We start from the raw sequence: 26,675 nt of genomic DNA on the forward strand, positions 1-26,675 counted from the left end.
TGCAGCTGAGGTGCAAATATATTTTATCAAATAGCAGTTATTTCCTGAATAGCTACTTGGTTTTCTCTGTTTTTCTTGTAAATTTGTGGCCTTTTTCTGTAATTTGACAGGTTTTGACCGTCTTTATATAATAGACTGTAAAAAAGCAGAACTTTTCTGGCTGCTGGGGCACCAGAAATTTAAATAGATTTTCCCCGTGAAATAACGTTTTAACTGTTTTGTAAATTTGCAGACTATTTCTGTAATTTGACGGTTTTTGACGGTATTTAGAAATCTAAAATTCTTTGAAATTACGTTTTTGTTTAGTCTAAAGTAATAAAGCAGGGTCAAAGTAAAGCCACAAGAGCCAAAGGAATCAAACACAATGATGGCTATATCCCTTTGAAAACATTTTTGAATAAGATTATGATGTCTGTAAATAAAGCCAAAATAATACCATTATTCAATGTTTTACATGTAGGCTATACTGCTTTAAACCAACAATATTTTATATTATTTATATTTATATATGTTTATATATATTTAGAATTATCATAATATTTTTTAACTATGCTTTGTTTAAATCACTTTCTAACTTTTTTCTAGCTGATAAATTAGAAAACAAAAATAACTGGGCTGTGTATTCACACAGCATCACTCAAACACTGCCCCGACAGACAAAGCCACCCATAATGCATGCTCACAAACACACTCAAATAAATGCAGATCCCCTCTATGGATGAGTGAATTATTTAGTTGTATATGAAAAACACTATCGACTGATTATCTAGTTCTGAATTATTAATTTGTGAAGATGCTGGTGGGGGGAAGGGTTGTACTTGATGTGTATGTGTGTCCTGAATAAGTGAATGATGAGGAGAGAAATGCAAAGAGGTAAAGACGGGAAGATGGGTTGAGGGCAAGTATACAGGAAATGAAACCTAGTATCTTAGAAAGACACACAGCAGAATGGTGACATTTCATCCTTTACATTTAGACCAATATTCGACATGGACATTGGATACAGGAAAGGAAAGGATGTGAAGGCAAAACTTTGGTTATACATTTTTTTTTAAAGAATGCCACTAGATTTTGCTGAAAAAAAGACATGGAAAGAAAGGCTTGTAATGTAGGAATTTGTTATGAAAGCTATGACTTTTCTTTAAATATCTGCATTTATAAGCAAGACAAGGCCAAAATAAAATAAATAACATTATCTAACTAAATTAATTTGTGTATATTTTTGGTTGCACTATACTTCAAGTACCAACACTGAGTAACAATATGTATTTGTCGTAAGTTTGAACTTAAGGTTTAGGGTTGAGGTTAGGTTGGTTGTTTCTAATTATGCATAATTTCCTGTTATTACTAAATAACAGGAACATACATTACATGATGATATTACTATTTTAATACTTACATGTTACAGTACAATGTCCAAAAGTGATGTCTGTGTGCCATATTTGCGCTTTAAATGTCCTCTCAGGTTAGATTTAACTATCAAAATATGAGGTGTATGGGACAAAATAAGCAAGACTTTTAAGGGGTGGTTTCGCCGCACAGGGTTTAAACAAGTCCTAGACTAAAATAAATGTTATTGACGTTTAAACGGATGATGCCACACATGGAGTAAGGTGAACTGATCATTTAATACAGGGGTGTACAGATGAACAAACGACAGTTGATAATCCAACAGGTAACATCCATGGGTAAACATACATCCACGGGTAATCCACAGGCAGGTAATTCATAAATAACATCCACAGGTAAAGGTCTGAACTAGAAACACGCATAATTCGACTTGATTTGACAATGAACAAAGACAATGGGCAAACATAAATAGGGTCCAGGTAATGAGTGTCAGGTGAGGTTGAAATCATGGGGTAATCAGGTGCAAGGGATTATGGGAAGTGTTGTCCGTGATGTCGGAAGTCCGGTGAAATGGGAACGGGAATGGCCGGGTGAAGGTCCTGATGTGTGACTACCAACGGTGAAATTGTTACAGAATGTTTGTAAAAACAAGTTAATTTCCTAATTTTACCAAACCCTGGACCTGGTTTAATCTAATGCCTGCTTTGGAAACCGCCCCTTAGGGTATTGATTGGAAAAATGTTTTCGACAAACAACAGAATATCAGGTTATGTGCATTTTATTTGAATATACAAAATGCATAAAAAATGCATGTGTACAATCTCCCCTTTTAACTTTTATCTATTGTTAATATTTGTTGATCCTTTTGGTAGTACTTTTTGTAGCCATTCTCTTGGGCCTTTATAGGTTCAATAAGCTTTGCACATTGTGTGTAATTTTTGCCAAGTCTCCTTAATACTTCTCAAAATTGTGATTCACCTACATGAATCCAAAGTCTTCAATACATACAGTATTTGATTTCTATTCAGATATATTATTAAAGATAAACATTTTCCAAAGATGGACACTTAAGATTAAGACTTGAGGTATCAGTCATTTATATTCTGTGGAACAAAGTTAAAAGGCTTCTTCTGAAAACCCCTAACCCTCTTATATTTACAGTGATGCTTGTCAACACAACTCATTAGCTGATGACGCCACACTAATTTGTTCAATGCGTTTTATTGATGAAACTGCAGAGTGGCGATTCACTTGATACTTTGCCATAATAATGCTTTCATCCTTAATGTGAGCTCATAGAGAATGTCTTGATTTAAAACAGCAAATCAACAGTAGAAAGTACGCTTCAACAGCTTTCCCAAGTGATTCTGCACTGATAATCAGCACAGTCCCCTGACAAACACAAGAGCACCTTAGTTGACTGTAACTGCTATCACTGTACAACTGAGAGTATTTGATCAAAGTCATTTTTAAAAGCAAGTTTATCCACTCAGTGACCGATGGGTAACACCCGTGCAGACTTTTTCCATTCATTCAGGTACCGATCATATAGTCTACTTAAAATCAATAACATTAAAAATTATTAGAAAAAAAGTGTGATTAATTACAGATGCATTACAATCATTACATCACAAAGCAATTTATGAACCTAATTAGTTGTCTTACTTGCTCTTCTGGTTTTGACCGTGCCTTTGCATTTAAGCTTGAATTTGCATACATGTTGGCAATAAAAATAATGCACATATTGTAATCCCCAATTTAAGTCTCTGCATAATAAGGAGAAGCGGTGCTGTATCGTGAATAAGTGAAGGCATTGTTAGGCACAATACAAATATAAAAAGCCAAAAAATATGTAACTTTCATTAAGTAAAACCACTAAAAATCTTTATTTAGTTGGAAAAATAGTCCCTGACCATATGTGAACAGCAACATATTGTTTTGTATACAGTATGCTGCTAAGGTGCTGCATAGTGATATTCAGAATCATTGCAGCGGTGAACAAAACAACTAATGACCAATCAGAATCAAGGACAGAATTATAAAGTAGCTACATTTTACACCACGCATGTAATATTTAAACTCAGATTATTAGTTAAAGCACAAAACCACAGGACAGTAAAACACATTGATCAATAGAACCAAAAGCTGGCTGTCAACAGCTGTTTTTCCTTCGACATGTTAACACTAAGCAGCTACCAATGTGGTCAGTCCGATGAATAGACAGCACACACTAATATCCAATATTTCCCAGAATAAAAGCCCTGACACCAGAGTGAATCTGTATTTACTGTTTCTGTATATAGTGTTTACATATCAACAAACCACAAAACCTCACAGTTATCCACATGATGCCTGTAGTGAAGTGATGCTTAAAAGCGTATCTCTCTCTGAGGAATCTAGGTAGAAAGGGGGCCTTGTAATTGTTATAGGTGTGACCCTCTCTTTAAAATGTAATCAAGTACTTTATCTGGTTTTCGCATCATAAAAACTTTATCATTACATATATATATATATATTTATGATGTGAATCATACAAAATAACACGATTATTAGTATGATTAGTTGAAAGAATCTATTCTCTACTAAAAAAGTGGCCAAAACCCCTCTAAAACCAATCTGCTTCACCAACTTAACCAGCTAAAACCAGGCTACGAGATCAACTTAAACCAGTCAACCAGCTCAGGCTGGTTTTGGCTTGTTTTTATTCCTAAATCGTCACTGGTCCACACATCATACTGAAGTGTATGAATAAAGTTTTTCATACGAATCAAAGCCTCCAATTGTTACAAATTGCCTATGCGATTGTTTTGCTTAAAAGTTACTAGATCACTATTTTTAATAGTTCCACCAAAATTAAAAAGTATGTTTTGCTAATGGTGCAAAAATCATACTATGATTACAATTATAAATTACCATTTAAAACAGAACCAGCATAAAAGTGTTAAAACAATGAAACCAAAAGAGCGGAGCACTGTGGTTTTAGCGCACTCAAGCAAATTTGTTCCTTAGAGAATTTTGATGGATGCTGTGAGAAGTCATGGCGATTGCTCTGAGTGCCATGGATGTGTTTTGAAGCATTTAGCCCTCTGGCAATTAGTTAGGTCTTAATGTACAATGTCAAAACAAGCTATCGATCCACTGACTGACCAATCCTTTATCCCTTTTCCCCTCTGCCTATTTGTCAGTGAAACAAGAGGGGCAATTTTTTTTATTTTCTCTCTCCCCATTTTACATTTGCTTTCTCTATTAGTTTCATAAATTCAGCTCTTCTATAGCGACATTTTATAAATTTAACCACATTGATTGTGCAGTTTCTCTAAATTGTTATTAACTACCTTTGGTCTTCATTATGCAGTTAATTTCTCAGACTGGCAGCCAATAAGGCATAAATAATACGACTGTCAATAAAGCATTTAGTGCCTGTACGTCAATATGTTCGGCCCATGTCGTCTATGCACCCTGTATGGACCTCTATTGACCAACCTATAAACACATACATAATTCACAGACACGGCTGCAAATTCAAGATAATATATTTAACACACACACAAAATGATAAGGTAAGACATTATACTTTTATTAAATACGATGTAGGACATCTGACTCATCCTCATTTTTCAGAGAATGTCACTGTATAGATATAGAAACCATACAGACAAGAATGTTTGATTGTACGTTTGTAGACGAGAGGATAACTGTATAGCTCCATAAAAGAAATCACACACTACTTGATACTTCATTGTAATTCAATTTAGCTTTTTTTCCGGACTGTGTCAAGAACACCTTTCCCAGCTGTCAGAAAATGTATTAAGAGAAGGAAAAGGCTCTCTTAAGAACACTGAATTTAATTCTGAAGATACCTGCAGATGGACAGTAATTTAGCTTATAGGCATTCTGAAACACCAGAAGAGGTTCTGTACATTTGTTTAAAAGAGCTTGTCAAGTATGCAGTCACAGTTCATAGTTCCGTCTCAGGACGCTTGTGGATATTTGTGTAAGCTATACCAAACCACCCGAGAACTCCTCCAAATCTGTATCTCCTTTGTTCAGATGAATTTTGGTAAGTTCCCAATCATATCCCCATTAAATAATAGAAATAATAAATAAAAAATTGTGAAAAGAAAATGAAGCCTTTTTTTAGGATCATAGGGATTTTTTTATTACGACATTATTTCTATGACAACTAAGCACAAATTATTATTTCTGTAGTGGAAAAAGTTATAGTTATTGTTTGAATGAAAATTTGCATGCCTGCAAGAAAGTACAATATCCAGGTTAGCATTACAGTTGTGATTTGGGAAGAAAATGTGCTTACTTTTCAAGAATAAAATGTCACAATTCAAAAAAAATCACAACGCAAAAAAATATTTCCATAGAAACGTGGCTTCAAATATATGATTTGTTTGTTTGCTGGTTAGCTTAATTTTGTTTGTTGGTCGATTGATTGATTTTTTGGTAAATTATGCAGGTCATAAATGGTTTTATGTTTGTGAGATTAAACCATAAAATCAATACATACAGACTTTTTTTATCAATTCTTCCTAATTAAGAACACTCTACCCAAGAAAAACCTACATTCAACCCCAACCAAATATAAAAATAACATCAGTAATTCATTTTATATAAATAAAATAGTCGAGTCAATCACATGAACTACAAAATAAAATCGAAATAATAAAATCCTTTTTTATAAATAATAAATAATAAAATCTAAAATTACAATTAAAAGTTGTATAACATTCATGTTTTGCTTATAGTCAATATGTGTCATGTACAGCTGCTTTGTAACAATGAAAATTGTAAAAAGTGCTATACAAATAAAGTTGACTTGACTTGAAATAAAACTGATGAGCCACAGTTTGCATTTGTGATCATTTTTAGCCAGTCAACAAAATAGACAGCTTCAAAATGTGGTTGATTCATTGTGGCATTGAATGCAGTGTGCAAAGTTTCACCCAGGAGTGAAGATTGACAGTTCAATAATAAATATCAATGCAAACAAAAGGACGTCTGGATAAAGCCTCCGTAGAGATAAAGCTGATTCTGTGTTTTAAATACAATAAAACGAAAAAGAATGTAGCTTAAGAATGTACCTCTCTTGCCGTCTCTTTCTCCATGGTGTTCCCTTCCCTCCTCTGACAGTCTATATGAGTCTTTAGGGAGTTGGCGCTAATAGTAGACATTTGTCCCGTTATGAAATATATATTACACCATAGCAGTTGTGTGACCCAAAGCTTGAGTACTACATTAGAGCTTTAACTTGGTAGTAAAACATGGCGAATGAGAAAGACGAAAAGAGGTTGTAACTCAGCCCTCGCCATAATCGGCCACTCTGCCTAATTAAGCTCCTGTAGTAAATGCACACTGACAGTATTGAGGTATGGCCTTTTCTCAAATGACTCCATTTAGCCCTCTATGGTGCATGTAGTGTTGAGAGCAGAACAGAAATTTCTACTGCTCTGAACACAATTTAGTGGGTCATTCTGTCATTTCAGATTTGCTTGGTCAGAGTCCAAAAGCTTACAATTAAACACCCAGATTTAGCAACACACACGTCATATGAATATATACTGTATACAGCACTCGCGATTTGCCACTGGCTATCATGATGTACAGAATCAGATGTACACTACCTGTCAAAGGTTTGGACACACTTGATTGAACACTTGTTTCTCTTGATCTTAAAACATCTTTTCATCCAAAGACTTATTTTGCAAATAAATAAATATCTATAAATAAAAAGCAATAAATGATGCCTACATTCCCAGAATGAAGAACTCAGATGTAGACTAAGACTGAGATTTTGATTTGACCTCTTACTATAATTATTTGATAGTTTTAAAGTCTTTATCCTTTATCCTAAAATATGGAAATTACCAGTGAATCAAGAGTTGATGTGTCCAAACCTTTGCCTTGTACTACATGACATTTACATGATATTGTACAAGAAAAACAATAGCTGTGTTCTGACAACAATCCAGTGGGCAGAAAAAAGCTGTTTTTTTCCACTCATTAAGCTCCTGAATGTTGGACATTAAATCCAGCGTCAAAATTCGATTCGCAGTTGCGACCAATGTAATGATTGAGGATGCCGTTGAGTTCACTTGGTCCTGAAGTTGAGGAAGGTCAACCTGTGTGAAATGTTGTTCTTGATGCGCATAAACCATTGCCAGTACGCATCGTCATTCCTGCATTTTTTGTTCGGAAATAAATAATACGTAGTCATAATGTAAACAGACAAGATCCTGTTGCTGATCTTTCTACACATTTACATTGTGAAGACAGGTGTTGGGCACGGAAAAGCAAAAACAAAGTCTTAAATCTGGAGAAGAGAAGGATGATGGGATGGATAAGCAAGAGGAGGGCAGGTTTAGGTATCCATGTGCAGTCCCACACCTATAACACATGCTCTATTATCCTAGGATGTCCAGGTACACGGGTGATGCCTTTGACAGGTTGAGAAGCAGGTTGTGGATCTCTTTGATGTTGAGCCGGGTGTGTGGCTCTCTCAGCCAACATCCTAGCATCAAGTCATACACCTCCTTAAGACAGGTTCGGGGTCGCTGCAGTACACGTCCTTGGGTGATACACTCAATAACCTAGAAAGAGCATGGCATCAAATGTAAACAATTGTCAAATGCTCTTGTAGACACTAACAGCTCATTGGATTGGGTTTCATGGAAACAAATCAACTACTAGAGGGGCCACTACAGAGGTGAATGACAATTAGTGAATTTGACAATTCACTAAGCTTTACATATGAAACATAAATTCATTCTAGCAACAGGTTGTGTGGATAACATCTGGATGTACTGTTTGTGTACCTCATTATTTGAAAGCTGGTACCAGGGCTGTTTCCCATAGGTAAAGATTTCCCACAGCACCACTCCCAGACTCCAGACGTCACTCTCTGTGGTAAACTTCCTGTACATTATGCTTTCTGGTGGCATCCAACGAATTGGCAGCATGGTGTGACCTCCAACCTACACATGAGAAACAAATGGAATGACTTGTTGACCATGCTCAGGTGCATTGCAGGATATCCAGCAACATTTCCTGGTCCCAACATTATCCCAACAGATAGTCATTTCAAACCGTTACGACTTTCTTTCTTGTGTGTCGCAGGACACAAAAGAAGAAAGTGTGAACAAAGTTGGTTAATTAACAGCACTTGCCCCCATTCACATCTATTGCATGGACACAAAACCAATGCAAGTGAATGCGGGCCAGTTAACAACATTCTTCTAACTTCTTTTGTGTTCTGTGGAAGAAAGAATGTCATACAGGTTAGTAAGGTGATTAAACGATAATAGAATTTAAATGTTTGGGTGAAATATCACCTAAGTACAACAAAATACAAACAATTATGACAACGATACATATTATTTCAGGGATTTAATATACAAATGATCAAACTCACAATGTTGTTCTTTTAATGTTATCTTCAAAAATGTATTGTTGCAAAAAAAAGGGGTGAATGAATTAATGTGCTCTAATAAAATGAAAGTGCATTTACAAAAAGTGGTAATGGTAGAAATATACTGTGTGTTTGTCATTTTGATTTCTCGTTTTTATGTTTAACTTTTTTCGATAAAATAACACAGTTAACACCACTAAAACTGATAGAGATAAAATATCAGGGGGAAAATGTTATATAAAGGTTATACATTTATTTGCATTTCAGTAAGTGAAATAAATATTTGATCCCCTAAAGAAATAACTTTGTACTTGGTGGAGAAACCCTTGTTGGCAAGCAAAGAGGTAAGACATTTCTGATAGTTGGTCACCAGGTTTGCAAATTTGAGAGGATACATTTTAGTCCACTCCTCTTTAAATCTTTAAGGTTTCTTGGCTGTCGCTCAGCAAATCAGAGTTTTAGCCTCCTTTACAGATGTTCTACAGGACAAGTGTCTAGAGTGCTTCTCATTAAGCCACTCTTTGGTTGTTTTGGCAATGTATTTTGGGTCTTTGTCATGTTAAAGGCACATCCACGACCCATCTTCAGTGATCTTGTTAAGGGGAGTAGGTTCTCGTCCAAGATTTTACGGTTCATTGGCCCGTCCCTAATCCCCTCAATGCGGTGAAGTCATCCTGTACCCGTAGCAGAGATAGAAAGCCTAGAGCATAATGTTTCCAACACTGTTCTTCTCTGTAGGGATGGTATTCTTGGGGTCATAGTCAACATTTCTCTCCCTCCAAAAACAGGAGTCAATTTTGCCAAAGCCTTTTATGAATCATTTTGATGTACATTGTCAAACTTCAGACGAGCCAGACGGCCTTCTTGGGCAGGAGGACCTTGCGGGTGCTTCAGGATTTCAGTCTATTGTGGCATAGCCTGTTACCAATGGTTTGCTTGCTATCTATGTTCCGAACTGTCTAGAAATTATTGACCGGCTTCTTCCGTGTGATTCTAGGCTGATCTTTAACCATTCTCATGATCATCTTTACTCCATTGGGGAAATCTTGCAGGGAGCTCCAGACCAAGGGCAATTGATAGTTATTTTGTATTTCTTCTATTTACAAATAATTGCACTAAAAAGTGTCTTCATCTCACCAAGCTTCTGTCTGTAGCCTATTCTAGGCTTTTACAGGACTACAATCTTGTCCCTGAAATCCTTTAAAAAACCTATTTGGTCTTGACCATGGTGGTGGAGAGGTACAGATACAGATTCTGTTGGCAGGCATCTTTTATATACATAACAATCTGACTTATGAATACTTTCTTAAAGTGAAAGGACAAATCTTTGGTCCATATAGGTACATTACCAATCTGTGGAGCCAGAATTCTTGCTAGTTCGAAGGGGATCAAATACTTAATTCACTGAGTGAAATGCAAATCAATTTATAACATTTATGTAACATTTTTTTCCTGATTTTGTTTATAATCTGTCTCTATCAGTTAAAATAAACCTACCATCTAAATAATAGACCCTTCATTTCTTTGTAAGCAGGCAAACTTACAAAATGAGCAGGGGATAAAATAATTATTTCCCTCACTGTATAGAGGGGCTTTGAAGATTATATTTTACTCGCATATTGTATTTTTTTCACCAAGCCTATTTTCTAAGCTTCACTTTACACTCCAAGTACAGCTATGCCACATGAATTGAAACCCAAAGACATCAACTTTTCAATGTTGGGCATCTCGTTTGGCCGCTACCATACAAAAATATCACCACCACAAACAAAAACTGATGAGTCAAATAATTGCAGAATAAAAGTTAAACTCGACAACAACACCAGAACTGTCTGACAAATGCTAATGGAAAAGACTTTCATAGCATGAGTGGTCAATAGTATTTCCAGTTCAGGACCTGATATAGTGCCGTAAAGCCTCCCTCTCTAGATTTGGATGCCGTAAGCTCTGGGAGTTGGTCTGGCCAAGAGCTCAACCCCAAAACCAATCATTTCATTTATTAGCTTTCTCCATAATGCGCTGCTTCTGAAATATTAATTATGAAATTGCGGTCCAGTATGTGGATTAGTCTCAGATTAATTGGTTTAACATACTGGGCTCATCAAATATTAAGGTCAAAAGCTTTTAGGCTTTTTCAGTGGTCCCACAGTGGATCTGAAGACTGGAAGCCTCACTTAAAAAGTAGTCTACTACACAAGTGCCATTAAAACCTCACTTCACTTGGATCACACACACATACTGTCACACACATCCACACAGAAACGCCCTTCAGAAAAACAGTTATCTAAGATGGGCAATGGTAAAGTTTTTTTTTTACTGGAGCTAATGAGATGGCTTATGTTGTAGACTTACAAATACAAATATTTGTAAACACGTAGGTTGGGACTTGATTTTATTCATTCGTAATAAAATGAATAAACCAGATCCTTTTTAAACATGTTAATGGCACGACCCACATCATAGGGTTTCATACAAACCTTGTAAAATAATTATGAATTTCCATGAATTCAGGCCCTTTTTAATTAATATTTCACATATTTCTTATTAATATTATGTTCAGTCTTAAAGATCAAAATGAGTGATGTACTGAGAAATTTGAATTTGTTTACAAGACAAGACTGTGCACTATGGTTATCAAGTCTATAAATATGGGTTATAATGAACAAATGTGGGTTTGTAAGAATGTTATGAAGTGCCTGAGTTCTGTGGTTGCACAACATGCTTTCACTCCGCCCATCATCCACTGCCTTCTCTGACCAGCTGTTTCTATGGCAACTGATGTTCTATATGCCTAATCAATGGTGTACTCATAGCGCACACATGCACACTCACAAATCCACTGACCCACATCTGAATCTCAACCGAGGCTTGTGAAATGAAGATGCGTGTCATAATAACAATAAACTTCTGAACACAGTTATCTTCATCATCTACACTATCAATATATAAGTCGAGAACATCATAAATATACAGCACATGCTGCTCTTCAAAAATAAAGTCTCTCTTCAACAATCTCTGCATTTCTTTCCTATAGTTTAAGGTTTGGTTTCTGCCTTTTCTACCCACGATCATCAAATTTTTCCTTTGTTATGACTGTTTCCCTAACTTAGGCCTCTCTCCCTCCATCTAGATCTCTCGTTCTCTCTCTGTAGGCCTACATGCTGAACATGGAGGTGAATACTAATAAGAGATCTTTAATGACTTTTTCAGGTTTCTGACGGATGGCGCAAGCGCTCTCTTCTTTTTCCTTGCTGTTGCCATAGTAACCCCTCTTTCCTGTTCCCACGCCACCTTCCTCTCAGAATCCTAATCTGAGAGACACTTACTGACAGGAGAAAATCAGGACTCACGCACACACAGACTGAAATTCTGCTGACATCACGGAGGCAAAATCCAGTAGGGTCAAGGTGTTCAAATAACTGGTATTCAGTAATACATACGTAGCTACGAACATGAGAAGCATATTGATTTATATGTATACTGGGAAAGGATTTGAATACTTTAAGTGTCCTTTTGAAGCCAGCATTCACTTCCAGATACTGAAACTGTAATAGCATGTAAGGTAATGTCATTTTTATCAGTTTAAGGACTAGTGAAATCAGTGGTGTAACTTTGTTTTGAAAAGTAGTGGGGATAAAGGAGAGCAGGAAAACAATACTTTAATAATGAATATAATAACTCGAGGGGAATAGAACGTTTGTGCGTGGACAATGGATGCACAAGGGGTGCGTACATGGTGTGAAGGACGCATGCAATTATTTTACTTCCAAGTTGCGTAACCTGCACATTTACAGCGGTTTTAATGTGTAGAATGTCTACCCTTTGACACGATACAACCACAACAGTAATCATTTCAGAAGCAGAATGGTTAATATAAAGAGACCTATTTAGACTATTAATTCATAATTAAATAAAAACTACTGAAACAAATGTGTGTGTTGCGATATAAAAAAATTGGTGTGTCAAACACAGATAACCTGTTAGATAACCTAATTAATGACAAACATGTACTCAACATTAACATTGACAAACATGTTTTACTTATTACTTCGGTCATTGCCAGATACAAATATAAATGTACTTTCAGAATTTTGTTTTGAACCATGCATTTCCTGAAACTACAAAGTTGTGACTTTTTCCATATATTTGAGACAAGTTCTCTATCAAACACAATTTAACAAAACTTGAAATAGACGATAGCAACCGCATATCGAGAACAATAAGGCCGAATATAGCAACATAGTGCAATTAAGCGCTTAATGTTAGGTACATGAATGACTTGAATAGCCACTTTAAAAAAAAAAAATCATATTTTTTTGAAAATAAATGATTTTACGATCTGATATGTGATAGGTAAAAAGTTCGGCAAAGAGCCGATCCGAACCCACAATGACATGAAGTAATCAACACATGCTTTAAGTTCTACGCAACTTGATCCGCCAGTTTATTTGTGCCGTTCTTACTTTTTCTTTATTCCAATCTAAAATTGGTAGGTATAGTTAATATAAATAGCCTCTGTATTTTTTATTTCTTCCAAAAAGTGGTGGGGACATGTCCCATCTGCAAATGATGTGTGAAATTGTGTTAAGGGAGGGAAGGATGCACCAGTGTAAAAAAAGTTTGATAATTATTTTATATGTTAATAACTGATATGATGGGTAATACTATACTGTTTTGTTATATTGTTAACAATAAAGCTTTCACTATGAATCCATTAATTATAATTGTTAATAAAAATATTGAAACTGTCTAAGAAAACTGGGTGAAAATTACATCCATTTACAAATTACAGATAGAAAAAAATGACACAGAAGGAAGTATATTTAGGCTGTTAAAAGATGACAAAGACGAATGTGCCTTTAGTTATTGTCTATGCTTACCAGTGGTTACTTTGCTAAAACACATGCATGAAATTGAGGGGGACTGACCTACTGTTTTCACTAAAATTCACCTTGACACCAACTGGAAAATATCTCTGGTGTTATTTGTTTGCAGATACCACTTTCTTAAATTTTTCATATTTGGATACTAAAGCAGTACCTTTCATAATACGGTATGTGTGGTTTAGGGTATGTGTCCCAAAAATGTTAGGGTCCACAGTGTACGGTATAGTTGCATTTAGTATGTAAGATACAGAGAGAAAAAAATGAAACACTAGAAAGCTCACCCGATAGTAATCTGTGCTGTAAACATCTCGGGACATTCCAAAGTCCCCAATCTTTACAAGGAGGTTTTCTCCGACAAGGCAGTTTCTTGTGGCCAGGTCTCTGTGAACGAAGTGCTGGGAGGCCAAATACACCATGCCCGCTGCAATCTGCTGAGCAATATAGAGCATCTGAGACTGCGTGAGCTCTGCCTGTTGCTGGATCTGTCCATCAGACATCAGGACAGCATCAGGTCCATGAGCCCTGCAGGCGAACAGAGAACAGGTTTAATGGTTGAGTAAAAAGAAAGTCCAAAAGAAATACATCTTCCAATCCAGAGGTTATTAAACAACAGATCCAGACTACTAAATTTGGATCAACTCACAGTTCGAGAAACACTTGATAATCTTTATGACATTAAAGGGACTGTCTTTGTGTTTGCTTAATTCAAAAATCAGTAGCCTGATGTGAATTAAGTAGTATTAGTAGTATGTGGTTGTTATTATTATGACATAGTTAAATGAAATGGTCAGAAAGTAGTTTTGGCAACAATAAATTCAAGTGACTTTGTCAATGCTAATCCTATGCTCTGACTGGTTTATATTCTTTGAGTCGGTGACAGCGTCCGTAAGAGTAACTATCGTCTTACAAGGACACAGAAATTCCAGAAAGGAACTGACTAGGCACTATTGGATTCCAATACACACAGACGCATTCAAGCAGAACTGTACCTGAGAAATTTATTGAGATCGCCGTGCTTCATGTACTCGAATACCATAATAAAGGGGTTGCACTCCACACACACACCATAGAACGTGACAATGTGCTCGTGTTGAAGGTTAGTCAACAGCTCAGCTTCACGATGAAAGTCCTTCCTGGCATTCTCACTGGACTCCTTCAAAGTCTATAAACACACACAGCACGTCCAAACACTTCATATGCCATGGAAAACCTATATTTCGATTCAACAGCAGACTATTCCATTGTTAATTGATTGTCTTTTTTATAAAAAACTCACCTTTACGGCAACTAAAATGTTCTCCTGGTCTGTCGACAGGTTGTAGCATTCTGCCAAAAAGACTTTTCCAAAAGCTCCTTCTCCAAGTTCTCTCTTCAGCACAATGTTGTGTCTCTTAATGTGTTGAACAACTGATGAAAACACAACATAACAACATATTTAATTTAACATCGATACACAAAGGACTTAAATGTGCTTAAATGACACGAAATTAATGTCGCATAATTCAGTTATTATATTATCTAAATAGTCCTGAAGATGAAAGATCTTTATTTTTTTCTTTAAGGGTGAATTACACCTGAAAAGTTTTGGACAAATCTAATCTGGAACCCATTGTTTTTGTGGATGGTTAAATATGTAAGCACGTAAGTAGTCATTTAGCAGATGCTTTTATCCAAATAGACAACAGAACATTCATTACAAGGACAATCATGCTGGAGCATCCTGAGGTTAAGTGCCTGGCTCAAGGACACAGTGGTGATAACTCATGGCTCAATCTTTAAAGGGCCCAAACTAGCTCCTTATGGTTGCCAGACCGGAGGTTTAACCAGACAACAGCCACACCACCCTTATGAGTATAGACAGGCCCCATCTTATCTGTAGATTTTTTGGGAGGACATCTGTGGAATTGAGGACTACAATCTTATTATCGGTATTTATAGTAATTATAAATATGGGTATTTGTACAAAAAATACGTAATAAACAAAAACTGTAATACACCTTTGTGGATGACAGCTATTCCAATTCTGCAGAGAATTTCTGCTGAGTTTCGCAAGCCACAGAATGATCTCAAAGAAATTCAAAACTATATTTTATAAGGTGGCTTATTTAGAAAGAGAGCAATAATTAAGCCACACCGCACAATTTGTCATCTAAATTAAAGAGAAAAAAATGACTGTCATGGTCTACAAAATTCTGGGTGTCCATGAGTTTAACTCATAAACGAAAGACAAGACTGTAATTCCCAGAAACTAACATGAATAATGGTGTACTAGAGATGATCTCAGATATGATGGAAAAGAGATGTTTTAGTGTGTGTTGACTAAAGCAAGGAGTTTCTGAAAAGAGTGAGGTACAATACAGAGATAAAGCATGATGAATCAGGCGTTTAGTGTGGTGAGAGAGAAAGAGATACTCGAGATATTGTAGGAGAAAAGCAGGAGAGGCCAGTCTGAACAGACACAGCCCTCTCTGAGATTTATTCTTAATGTGATTAAGAAATGCTTTTGAAGAAAAACTAGCCAGTCAGCCGATTACATTAGTGAGAGCTACATGATGAGGCTGCATCGATCTACTTTAACTGACTGTACACCATAACCCTATATTAAAAGTAACCAGGGTTGAAAAGAACAAAGAACACAAGGAACCTGTCAATATACTGCAATACCTGCTCAGGTTGTATTTATAAAAGAAAATGAATGACAATTACAGTGTGATGGTTTGAATTGTTTTCATCACAATAAAGCAAATTCTCCAACTTAATTGTCCTGACGAGAGGTCTCCCTCTCATTACTGCAATACTGTCGACCAGAAAAGTCATATATTAACTACCGTTTACTTTAATTATAGTATTTAAAATGATATATTAATTAAATATAATGAATATGTTATTATGGTAATTAAATGTTAAATATGTTAATATAAATTACAATAATTAGATACTATATTAATTATTAGTAGTCTTTCAAATAAATGTGACGTGGTTGATTATACAAAAAACAATGTATAACTGGAAGTGTCTTTATCACTACTTCTTGTTTATTTTTCCATGCTTTATAACTCAATTTTATAGAAAAGGAATTTCTTATTGGCACAAGAACAAACAAATACTGACTGCTTATAGTATTTGCTAATATTTGCTATAATATAATACACTATATAATGTATACTAGTTATAAGGTCGTAATAACCTGTTACTGGCACCCTATAATGTTCAACCTCAAACTTTTTAAGTTCCGTATAACAGCTTTTGAGAAAAATGTCATGATGATTAAATATGATTTCCTGAAATTACATAAACAAAAAAAAAGATTTGTGATCATTCTGTTTTCTCAAGGTTTACCCATGCATTACTATTTTTATTCGCATTGGGATAATATACTATTATGGCTGTTATCATATAAATGACAGTATATAGACACACAGCTTTAAACAGACAGACAAACAAGTGGACTCACAGGTGTCAGATTTGAGAAGGCCGCTGGTGCTATGGAAGTAATTTGGGTTCTCTATGACGGGAATCTTGGTCATGCCGATGATGACGGATTCTGCATTTATGTCAGAGGAAGAAGGTGTGTTTGATCCATTGGACACGTGATGAAGAGGGCTAGCAGAGTCATCATCATTACTGATGACTGAGGATGGACCTAAGTTGAAGACAAACACACATTCAGTTACAGAAGTAATGCTTCAATATATAGCTTTTAAATGTTTCATGCAAGTAGAAAACATTTACTAGTAGTAAAGTGTAATTAAACTGTTTTTTTTTTTGTATAAACAAACAAAATGTTACTTTGATTGGTGAAATGAACAAGCAATTTCCTTTCAGCATTATCACAGACAAGTTTTTATATATAGTTGTAATTAAAAAGACTGAATTATTATGCTGATACAATATGGCTATAATACTAAAAATATATATTTATCAATAAAACAAGGTTTAAAATATACAGATAAAATAAAAATAGAAGAAATATCTTGTTAAATAAACTTGCTTTGCGTTTTAGAACACTTTCATCATACCTGTCCAAATCATACTGTATTAAATAGGTCATCTTGTGAATGCTGTGTTTATAGTAAATGTAAAAATTAAATTAAATAAATACAACATACTGAAACTTAAGTAATTGTTCTGATCAAACATCATATTTATGTTGTAAATATAATTTGTAATAGAGACGATTGTATTAAATTAGAGAACAAAGCAAAATAGATTTTTTACCAGTGGTCTAAGACTCTTGGAGCCCGCTTTAAAAGTCCGTACAACACTTAATTTCTTTCTTTCTTACTTACATTCTTTCATATTGAATCAGTTTGAGATCAGTCACCAAAGAATTATGACGACAGCAAGTTTTCAGTTATCTTTGGAAATAAAAGAACTAAAAAAAGTTAAAATAAATAAACATTCATTAATATCCTCAGGTACCAAAAACAATGTGCAAAGAATGTTCATCAAATCTGTACAATCATCAAGGGTATGCCTGGTCAGCTTTTATAAACATCAGGATTTTTTTCTTTAAAGAACATCTAAGAAAAAGCTGTAACAACAGCTTCTGTCTTGACCATGCGAGCAACTATGTGCTTTAAATTAGCTGCCTATTGGGTTTTAATAACATAATTATGTCATTTATTTTTCAATCCATAATTTTTTTCAGTTTTTGTCAATATTTCAGAATAATGTACATTTTTAAAAAATAATTTTGAATTAAAATATTTTTTCTTTTGGACCAGTACAAAATGTCTCACAATGCCTCCTCCAGACTGTTTTGTAACATTAGTTACACTCTAAAAAAATCTGTAAACAATAGGGCACAATATACTGTATTAATTTGAAGAAATTTTCCTTATTTATTTTTTACAGTTCTTTTAGCTGTATTTTACATTTAGCTGCATTAAATAACATTTAATCATTAACAGAAATGTCTTTAAAATAAAGGAAAATGTAATGTTAATTTTCTACCAGTACTTTATCTGTTTCTTTCTGAGTTGTGTACAATACAGAAAATTACAGATTCAACTTCTAGTGACAAAACTAACAAGACATACAGCATTCTAGGTTTGCTGAGATCATCAGTGGTGTGTTGAACGTGGCTTAGCCGGAGGTGCATTAGCGACATCTGAGAGAATTAAACAGGAAATAGAAGCCCCACTATGTTGTGATGACCTATCTGATGGCACGTGACAGATCAGAGCATTTACTAGAAAACTAAGCATCTTGTTACCAGTACCCCATTAGAAAAGTGTCTAAAAATAATGAACAATTTGACATATTCATGGCAATTATGGCATCATCAAAACCTGCAGAAGATACTAAATGGAACAACTGTTAAGATTACTGAAAGTTGTGCACTGTTGATGTTTGATGATTGTGTTTAATATGATATATGGTTCTTCAGGGTGTCTGAATATATAAAATAGAATTGAAAATGAATTAAAAATATAAGTTTTTTCAACCAAAGAAGTTGTAGCTTTTTTATGGAGGTATAAAACGGGTATACTGTGGGGCCTTGTTGGCTGAGAGTCTGGGGGGGTCCACTGTAAAGGATAAATGATATATTGTAGCAGAAGGATAAAACAATGTTCGTCTACTAAAACAAAGTTTTGATAAGAAGTTTCTATGTTTAATAAAAACAATAAGGCAGTTATGTATTTTCGATATTGTCTCTTTTTATATGCTTCGCTGATAATAAGATGCTAAAAAGGAGAATGAACAACCTAAAAATACCTTTTTGCTCTAAAATGATTTTTACTTTTAAATATTATTTATACATTTAAACATACATAAGCAAAACACGCATTTAATTGATTGACCTTAAGTTTAAGTACTTGTTTTTCTATATTCACTCCCTAAAATCATTACAAATAGAGTTAAGAGACAGGAGTCACAGACAGCAGTCTGGTCTGAGTGAAGAGGGCTAGACAATGAGAGCAAGCAGATGAAAGAAGAGACAATCAGAAGTGACCAAGTGACCAGGGGTCCTGACATTACAGCATATGAGCCTGAGGCAGGGCGACTCTCAAGCTGTTATATTGATTCTCGCAGATAATTTAATGTTGAGGGCCTCACAAGATACACGACACCCTGTGATTTACAAGCTTGGTTCAAACTAAATTCACAACCGTTCTGTTCAAACATGCAGTATTAATAATATAAGCCTTTAAAGGGATAGTTCACCAAAAAAATGTAATTCTGTCATAATTTTCTCACCCTCATGTAATACCTGTGTAAATTACTTTGTTCTGAAGAACAAAGAGAAAGATATTTGTAAGAATGTTAACAATTTTCAGTTCTGGGACAAATAAAAAGGTACTCAAACTTTCTGTTTTCATAAATACTTCAAAACATCTCATTTTGTGTTCAACAGAATAAAGACATGCATGCAGGTTTGAAATAATCTGAAGGTGATTACAGAATTTTCATTTTGGGTGAACTATCCCTTTAACAAAAATATTTACTTTTTTTCTGGCAACCCAACTGCCGGAATATGTTTAATAAATACAAAATATATGTTTAAAGTTAACTTGTACATTTACACATATGGTTTTAGATATAAAGACAAACTAAATGCTAAAGCTCAAATTTTGGAAATGAATTCACTATAGCCTCCAAAAATACAATAAGCAGCAGGTCACGGGCGGCCAATTATTCTGGATTGTTTCAACTATGTTGAATGAGGTATTTCTGTTCGGATACCAATTCAGTAGAGGCCAATAAATACAGACACTAAGTCAGAATCAAGTGCTCTTGAGCTCATTAAGGAACTGTATGTGTATCCTGTTAGAAAACCCAGCCAATGCACACTCTTAAACTCTGTTTTTCTTTTTGCAAGCAGAGAGGAAGTGATCTATCGATCAATGGAGTTAATGAGAAGAGATGGATAGATGGATGGATAGATGAACGGATGGATGGATGAGGGGTGGGAAGGAAAGAGCGATGAGGGAGGAAAGCAGCGGGCAGATTGTTTTCAGGATTGGATTTCGGTTACACAGCAATACTGAGTGGGAGCGATCTCAAAAAGTTAGGCCAGCACACGTAGAGGAAAATATCATATTCCCAAAAATAACAGAGATTGATTATTTTTCTCTATTTAATGTCTGATGCTATTTTTAAAGACGAAAACGCTCTCACCCTCTCGTATGACAGTAAAATACTTGTCGCTATTCCTTCTGGAGGCCCCAAGGTGACAGGAAGTTCATGTAACAATAGAATACACACTACCTTACCAGCTCAGGTTGCATTTGCATTTTTGGTGGTCTGATTCTTAAATCGCTATAAAATAAATGAACTGGAACAGAATACTAGTCTACTGCTAAGAACAGACTTCACATACGGTAATACTGCTTACCTCTTAAAAAAGTAGAATATTAAACAATGATATTTGTTGTCACATAATCACACTGTTCATTTGAATAACCAGTTTTAATATACACTCTGTGTAAAAAATCTGTAAAAATAGGGCACAATACACTGTATTAATATGAAGGAATTTTACGTATTCATTTTACAGTTGTTTTACCTGTATTTTACATTATGCACTGCATTGAATTGAATTTTAACATTAACATAAATGTCCGTAATATAACAGATATGTACTGGTAGGTTTTTTACAGTGTAGACATAATTAATTTAATTTTACATTTGAATACATTTGCATCCATTGGTTACTTTGTTAGTTATATTAAAGAGTCAAGTAAAAGATGTTGAGCATCACAACTGATTACTCATCTTTCATTCCTCTTAATGCAAATTCAAGGTCAAGTGAATTGCATTATTGGATTGCTTAGTGCGCTTTTGTATACTGCACCTTTTTCTAAAGCTATAAGGTCATTAGGGTATTCAGTGCTATCCAGCCCACAGCCCAGAATTCCCTAATGAGCATTTTGCCTTGAACGAATATGTCCAATCAAAACACAGATGGACAGGGTGTTCTCAAAGCAAACTTTGCAAAATCATAAACAATCTCTTCTGACCAAACATTAAATAACATGAATTCTAGACTTGAATCTTTCAGCAAAGCTTTTTAAAGCGACAGTATTTTTTCTTTCTTAAGGAATTGTTCAGCAGAGCATTGCCTGGATCATGTCACTCAACATGTTTAACGCTTAGAAGGTAAACACATGTAGCCCAAAGGTGAAAAGTTAGGTTGGAGAATGTTTTGGGGTTTGTGTTCAGTCTCCTGCCCAGAGTTTACGGAGTTGAGAGATTTGGATGAAACCTTTGTATCAACATGAAACACATTGAATACTTTCTGCCTAGAAAAATATTTTCCATAACAAGAGTGGGGTCACAGGATGGACTTCGGCCTTTAAGGATAAATGTATTTACAATATGTTGTAAATACAATTTACAACATATGAGAACAGATGTTGTAAATCGAAGAGTGGATGGGGACAATCAAAACAAAGTCATAGTCATAGTATGCTGGGGAGTGACCAGGGCGTTGCCCTGTGGGTTTCTCTACACAATACAACACATTATACAATTAAACTGAAGACAGAAGCCTAAAATAATTACTTATGTCAATGAAATTTTTCTGGCTTGGATTTTTCTAGGGAAATATGGGTGGTGCTTGCTAAAAGGATAAAAAATGCTATGTTGTTGCTTAGACATTCTGAATATTTCTTAGCATGTTGCTATGCAGTTGCTATGTGTTTTAAAGGCTCAGTCAACAAAAAATTATCTTTGAAAAGAAAAAACTGTATATCTCAATGACCGAATCTCTGCCAGCTTTGTTACATCCGGCACCATAGGGAACAATGACGTTTCACTTCAGGATGCACATTGGATTACGATCAAGAACGTGAGTCTAATTATTCAAACACTGCGCCATATTTCGACTACCAAAAAGGAGAAGCACTTCAGGCAAATATGACAAAAAGCAAAGTGAACTTTTGCACTTACTAGGGGCTTGATCACAGAGTGACTTAACAACACTCCTCCGTAGTGATGTCGTTTCGCCAAAATTTTTACGTTTTCTTACTAAACACATAGTAATCACTTGGTGAAAAATCCCCTTAGTGCTATGAGAATGCCATATTTACTTTACAGTTTCTGTGTGGTTAAGCCTGGTGCTGGTTATGTGCTTTCAAGTCTGCTATATCACGCTGCAGTATTCCTTTTAAAATCTGGTGATATTCGTGTCAGACAGAATAAGTAAAAGAGTAGGGGGGGGGGGGGGGGGGGGGTAGGGTGGGGGAGAGAGGAAATTCTTCCACCTCCACTCTGGGACATGAGAAGGATTGTTTTTCTGTGTGTTAAGCAGTGTTACTGTTTTACGACTAAACTGATGGTGTCTAGAGACAAGAAAACCGCACTTTGTTATTTAAAGTAATGCATTTTATTAAATGCAGCACTGTCTCTTGTTTGTGTGCAAGAGATCTTGATAAACAGGACATTATAAAATGTTATTTCCATTTTTTTTCTGATGCAAAAACAATAAATCCATTTTGCATCCCTGGAGAGTCTGGGTTATTATAATCTATACTATACTACTAAAACAAAATCAAAACCTGACCGGTCAACATAAACAAAAGACAGTAATTTAAACAGAGACCATCATACAGATTAAATCGTTTTAGGAATACATTAGATTCAGTCGGCTGTACATATCCAGTTCACTTAGTATGTCTCTGATATCTAAAGTAGATTTTTCTGCACTTATAAAACAAAATATACAATATTTCTACATGGACAGTAGTATTAAAACAATTACACGAAATGTAAATGTGAATGTTTTCTTTCAGTCAACATGTAATAGCATTTACAACCCATTTTACTTCTGTAAGTGACAGGGAATCAGGGAATTCAACTAGAAAAAATGTTGGTGCAACTTGAATTTTGTGAATAAATTGCATGACAAAATGTAGTCTCTATTACCTATACTTGGTGTTTTCAGGAGCTGAAAAATAACTATACAATTAGTTGTCTTAGACTTAATGCATTTTAATGAGAATAACAATTCTTTTCTTTGGAATAAAGTGCGCTGAAGAATTACTTATGGTAAAACCAGAAATATAGGAATAGGGTCAATTTAGATTTAATGTTGAAGATATCTTTTATTTCATTGGCTGTCAAAATTCTTGCCTGAAGTTAAATGGAAAACAACTTGAGTGGCAGCCAATAATATTTAGGTTTCAGTGTGCATCTCCACAATCAAAACAAGAGGCTTTAATCGGCTTGAAAATGTGTGAACATGTGAAATAGAAAAGAAGAATGATAGTTAACTAACAGTAAAATAATTATCTGTGCTTGTTATAGTATGGTATAAATATAATTCCGGTATGAATAATATAAATTATGCTTTCATATAAGACATTCAGAATTGTGCACCCATATGCATGGGTGTCTGCGCTTTTCGTGTCCAGATCTTTATGGTTTAGCTGTCAGTTTGCTATCTGCTCATTAAATGTGTGAACAGGGTGAAAAGGGCCCATCTAGCATTATATATTTATGAGCGACTTGGTTTCGGAGCAATTTCTCCTCTCTTAAAACATTGAGTCCTGTGCTACTAACTGACACAGATTCTGGTAACTCCCAAAGCCACTGATGGATTCACCCATTTATCAACTCAGCAAAAGTATGTGACCAGGTCACTATTTTCCTCGGTACACTGGGTTAGACTAAGGGAAGGTGCTTCAAGAACCATTCTCCTGCAACAACCAAATAACATCTGTCCAATATCAGCTACTATACAATTTTCTAGATGGCTGGACAAGTTGCAGGTGAGGTCAGTCATAAACCTCTCTGCTCTCCCAACATGCTCCACAAAATTCTTTGTCCAATTCAGTCTGATGTGACCACAGTCATTGTTATCTTGCTACGACCTCGACAGGAACATTGTGAAATAAAAACAAAACCTATAAAAGACAAATCAGAACACAACAAAACATGCAAAACAAATCACAACATTAATATAAATCAAACAATAAAAGCACAATACAACAGAACTGAGAAAAACTTATGTATTTTATAACAAACAAATTAATACAAACCTAAGAAAAAAGACAAACAATAGGGTTTATTTTTCTACAATGTTAAAGGCATACAAAAGCCAGAAGCAATTTAGAGGAGAAATAGATAAGGGTTATTCTGGAGTTAGTCTTTAGTGCTTTAGTAAGACGGTATAAATCAAAATTCAGTCAACTTCTCATCAACTATACTGTAACAATAATGCAGTAGATGGTGGCAAACTAAACATAATTAATTGCAATTTTATCTCAATTGTATATATACTAATATACTATCAAATGAATGCTACCAAATTAAATCAAATTTGTAACTTCATTAAATAAAGGTAAGTACATACAGTACCGTCAACCCTACACATGTTATGTTTTTAATGCCCAGTAGTCACACTACAAGCAACATCCCACTTATTTCAATGGGGGAAGTGTGGCTTGGCCAAAAGGAACAGTGATGGTTGTCGACAGGAAATCTTGAGTATCAAATGACATGACAAATTTGGGAACATTTTGTAAATGATGAGCTACTTTACGGAGAAACTACCAGTCAGTGGGGTCATCAGTCTCTCGTCAGTTTTTGCAGTGGACGATACTTGTTTGTTTAAACTCTAGGACAGCCTTAACTATAGAAATGCCTCTTAACGGCTTCATAGAGAGAGACGGGTGACGTGTGAATTAATCATAATAAATTTGTTGAATCAAGTTTTATTTGTTATTTATGTTTAAAAGATTTGTATTAATAATTTATTTATTTATTGAGTAATCATAAATAACCATAAAAATAATTGTGATGTCAACATTGGGCGAAATGATCGTGATTATACTTTTTTGTCATAATCGAGCAGCCCTAGTCATTGTAATATCTTCAAAAACTGATATCCACTGATATTTCAAACCGGTTTGATCAACCCAGCTTGAACAAGGACATGATGATGAATAGTTTACCCAGAAATTCAAATATACCTTCATGTTGCTTCAAACGAGCATGGTTTTCTTCTTTCCACAAATTTTTTTTTATTAGCGCAGTTGCACTTCGGGTGACCCGGGTTGATTCCCGTCTCTTGGTCCTTTCTCAAACAAACAACTTCTCTCTCCCACTCCTGTCACTTCCTCTCACTATTCTGTACAAATAAAGGAACCCCCCCCAAAAAATGTATCTTTTAAAATAATAAATGCATTTATTTTTTGGGATGAATTTTATATATGTGTGAGATGGTGGTCTAGTGGGTTAAACCACTGAACTGGTAAATCAAAGGTTGCTGGTTCGATCCCAGCAGCCACCACCAGTGTGTCCTTGAGCAAGACACTTTACTCCATGTTGCTCCAGCGGGATTGTCCCTGTAATAAGTGCACTGTAAGTCGCTTTGGATAAAAGCGTCTGCCAAATGACTAAATTATAATTAATAATTATATATGATACTTTTAAGTGACAAAGTTACATTACTTTAATTTTAAGCATTAATTTTAAGCATTTACGATACCTTACGTTTTTAATGTTTTATCAATTTATAGTTTTTGTAGCACACCAAGAATAGCACCCAATCAACAAGAAAGAAGATAGTAAAGGTATTCTTATTATTAAGGAAAAAATAATGGTAAATTTTACATAAAAATAAACTTTGGCCTTATTGAACACTGACTTTGGGATCTTAAAAGTCTAGGGGCGGTTTCCCGGACAGTGCTTATAGCACTGGTAACACATGCAGTTTCTGCCAATGTCATTTTAATCTTGAATACCTATAGAGTAGTGTGGACTACTTAATATCTTTGAATGGATTTACTTTGATCACACAGATTATTTTCCCGAAAACAGTCGACCCTTCTGAAGGCGTACAGTGCACTGGGCATAACTAAAGCACACGCAGTCAATACATCATAGCAATTCACTTTCGAAAAAAACATTCTAAAATTTGTATAAACCCTTGAGGAGTGTATCGAGCACAGAAATACTACGTCATATGTCCAACTCGTTTTTTGACAAGTTAACCATGTTGAGCATGAGAAGAAAAACGAAGTCAGAATGCATGAAATAGCTTGTTACCCCACCTTTAAACCTAGTCCCAG

At 35.1% G+C, this 26,675-nt stretch overlaps 1 protein-coding gene across 2 annotated transcripts in view; it reads right to left on the reverse strand.

The window, feature by feature from the left end:
• Positions 1 to 4,906: 4,906 nt before the first annotated feature.
• Positions 4,907 to 26,675, reverse strand: part of ntrk2a (neurotrophic tyrosine kinase, receptor, type 2a) — a 36,661-nt gene continuing 14,892 nt past the window's right edge. For both annotated transcript variants that reach the window (XM_056729830.1, XM_056729829.1), the window contains 6 exons: positions 17,108 to 17,296; positions 14,930 to 15,060; positions 14,643 to 14,815; positions 13,935 to 14,175; positions 8,175 to 8,333; positions 4,907 to 7,949 (listed from right to left, as the gene is read on the reverse strand). In XM_056729830.1, coding sequence (XP_056585808.1) covers positions 7,764 to 7,949; positions 8,175 to 8,333; positions 13,935 to 14,175; positions 14,643 to 14,815; positions 14,930 to 15,060; positions 17,108 to 17,296 — 1,079 coding nt within the window. In that variant the 3' untranslated portion in view covers positions 4,907 to 7,763. The remainder of the gene's footprint in view (positions 7,950 to 8,174; positions 8,334 to 13,934; positions 14,176 to 14,642; positions 14,816 to 14,929; positions 15,061 to 17,107; positions 17,297 to 26,675) is intronic.

This window comes from Triplophysa dalaica, chromosome 18, assembly GCF_015846415.1.
Source record: "Triplophysa dalaica isolate WHDGS20190420 chromosome 18, ASM1584641v1, whole genome shotgun sequence".
NCBI lineage: Eukaryota > Metazoa > Chordata > Actinopteri > Cypriniformes > Nemacheilidae > Triplophysa > Triplophysa dalaica.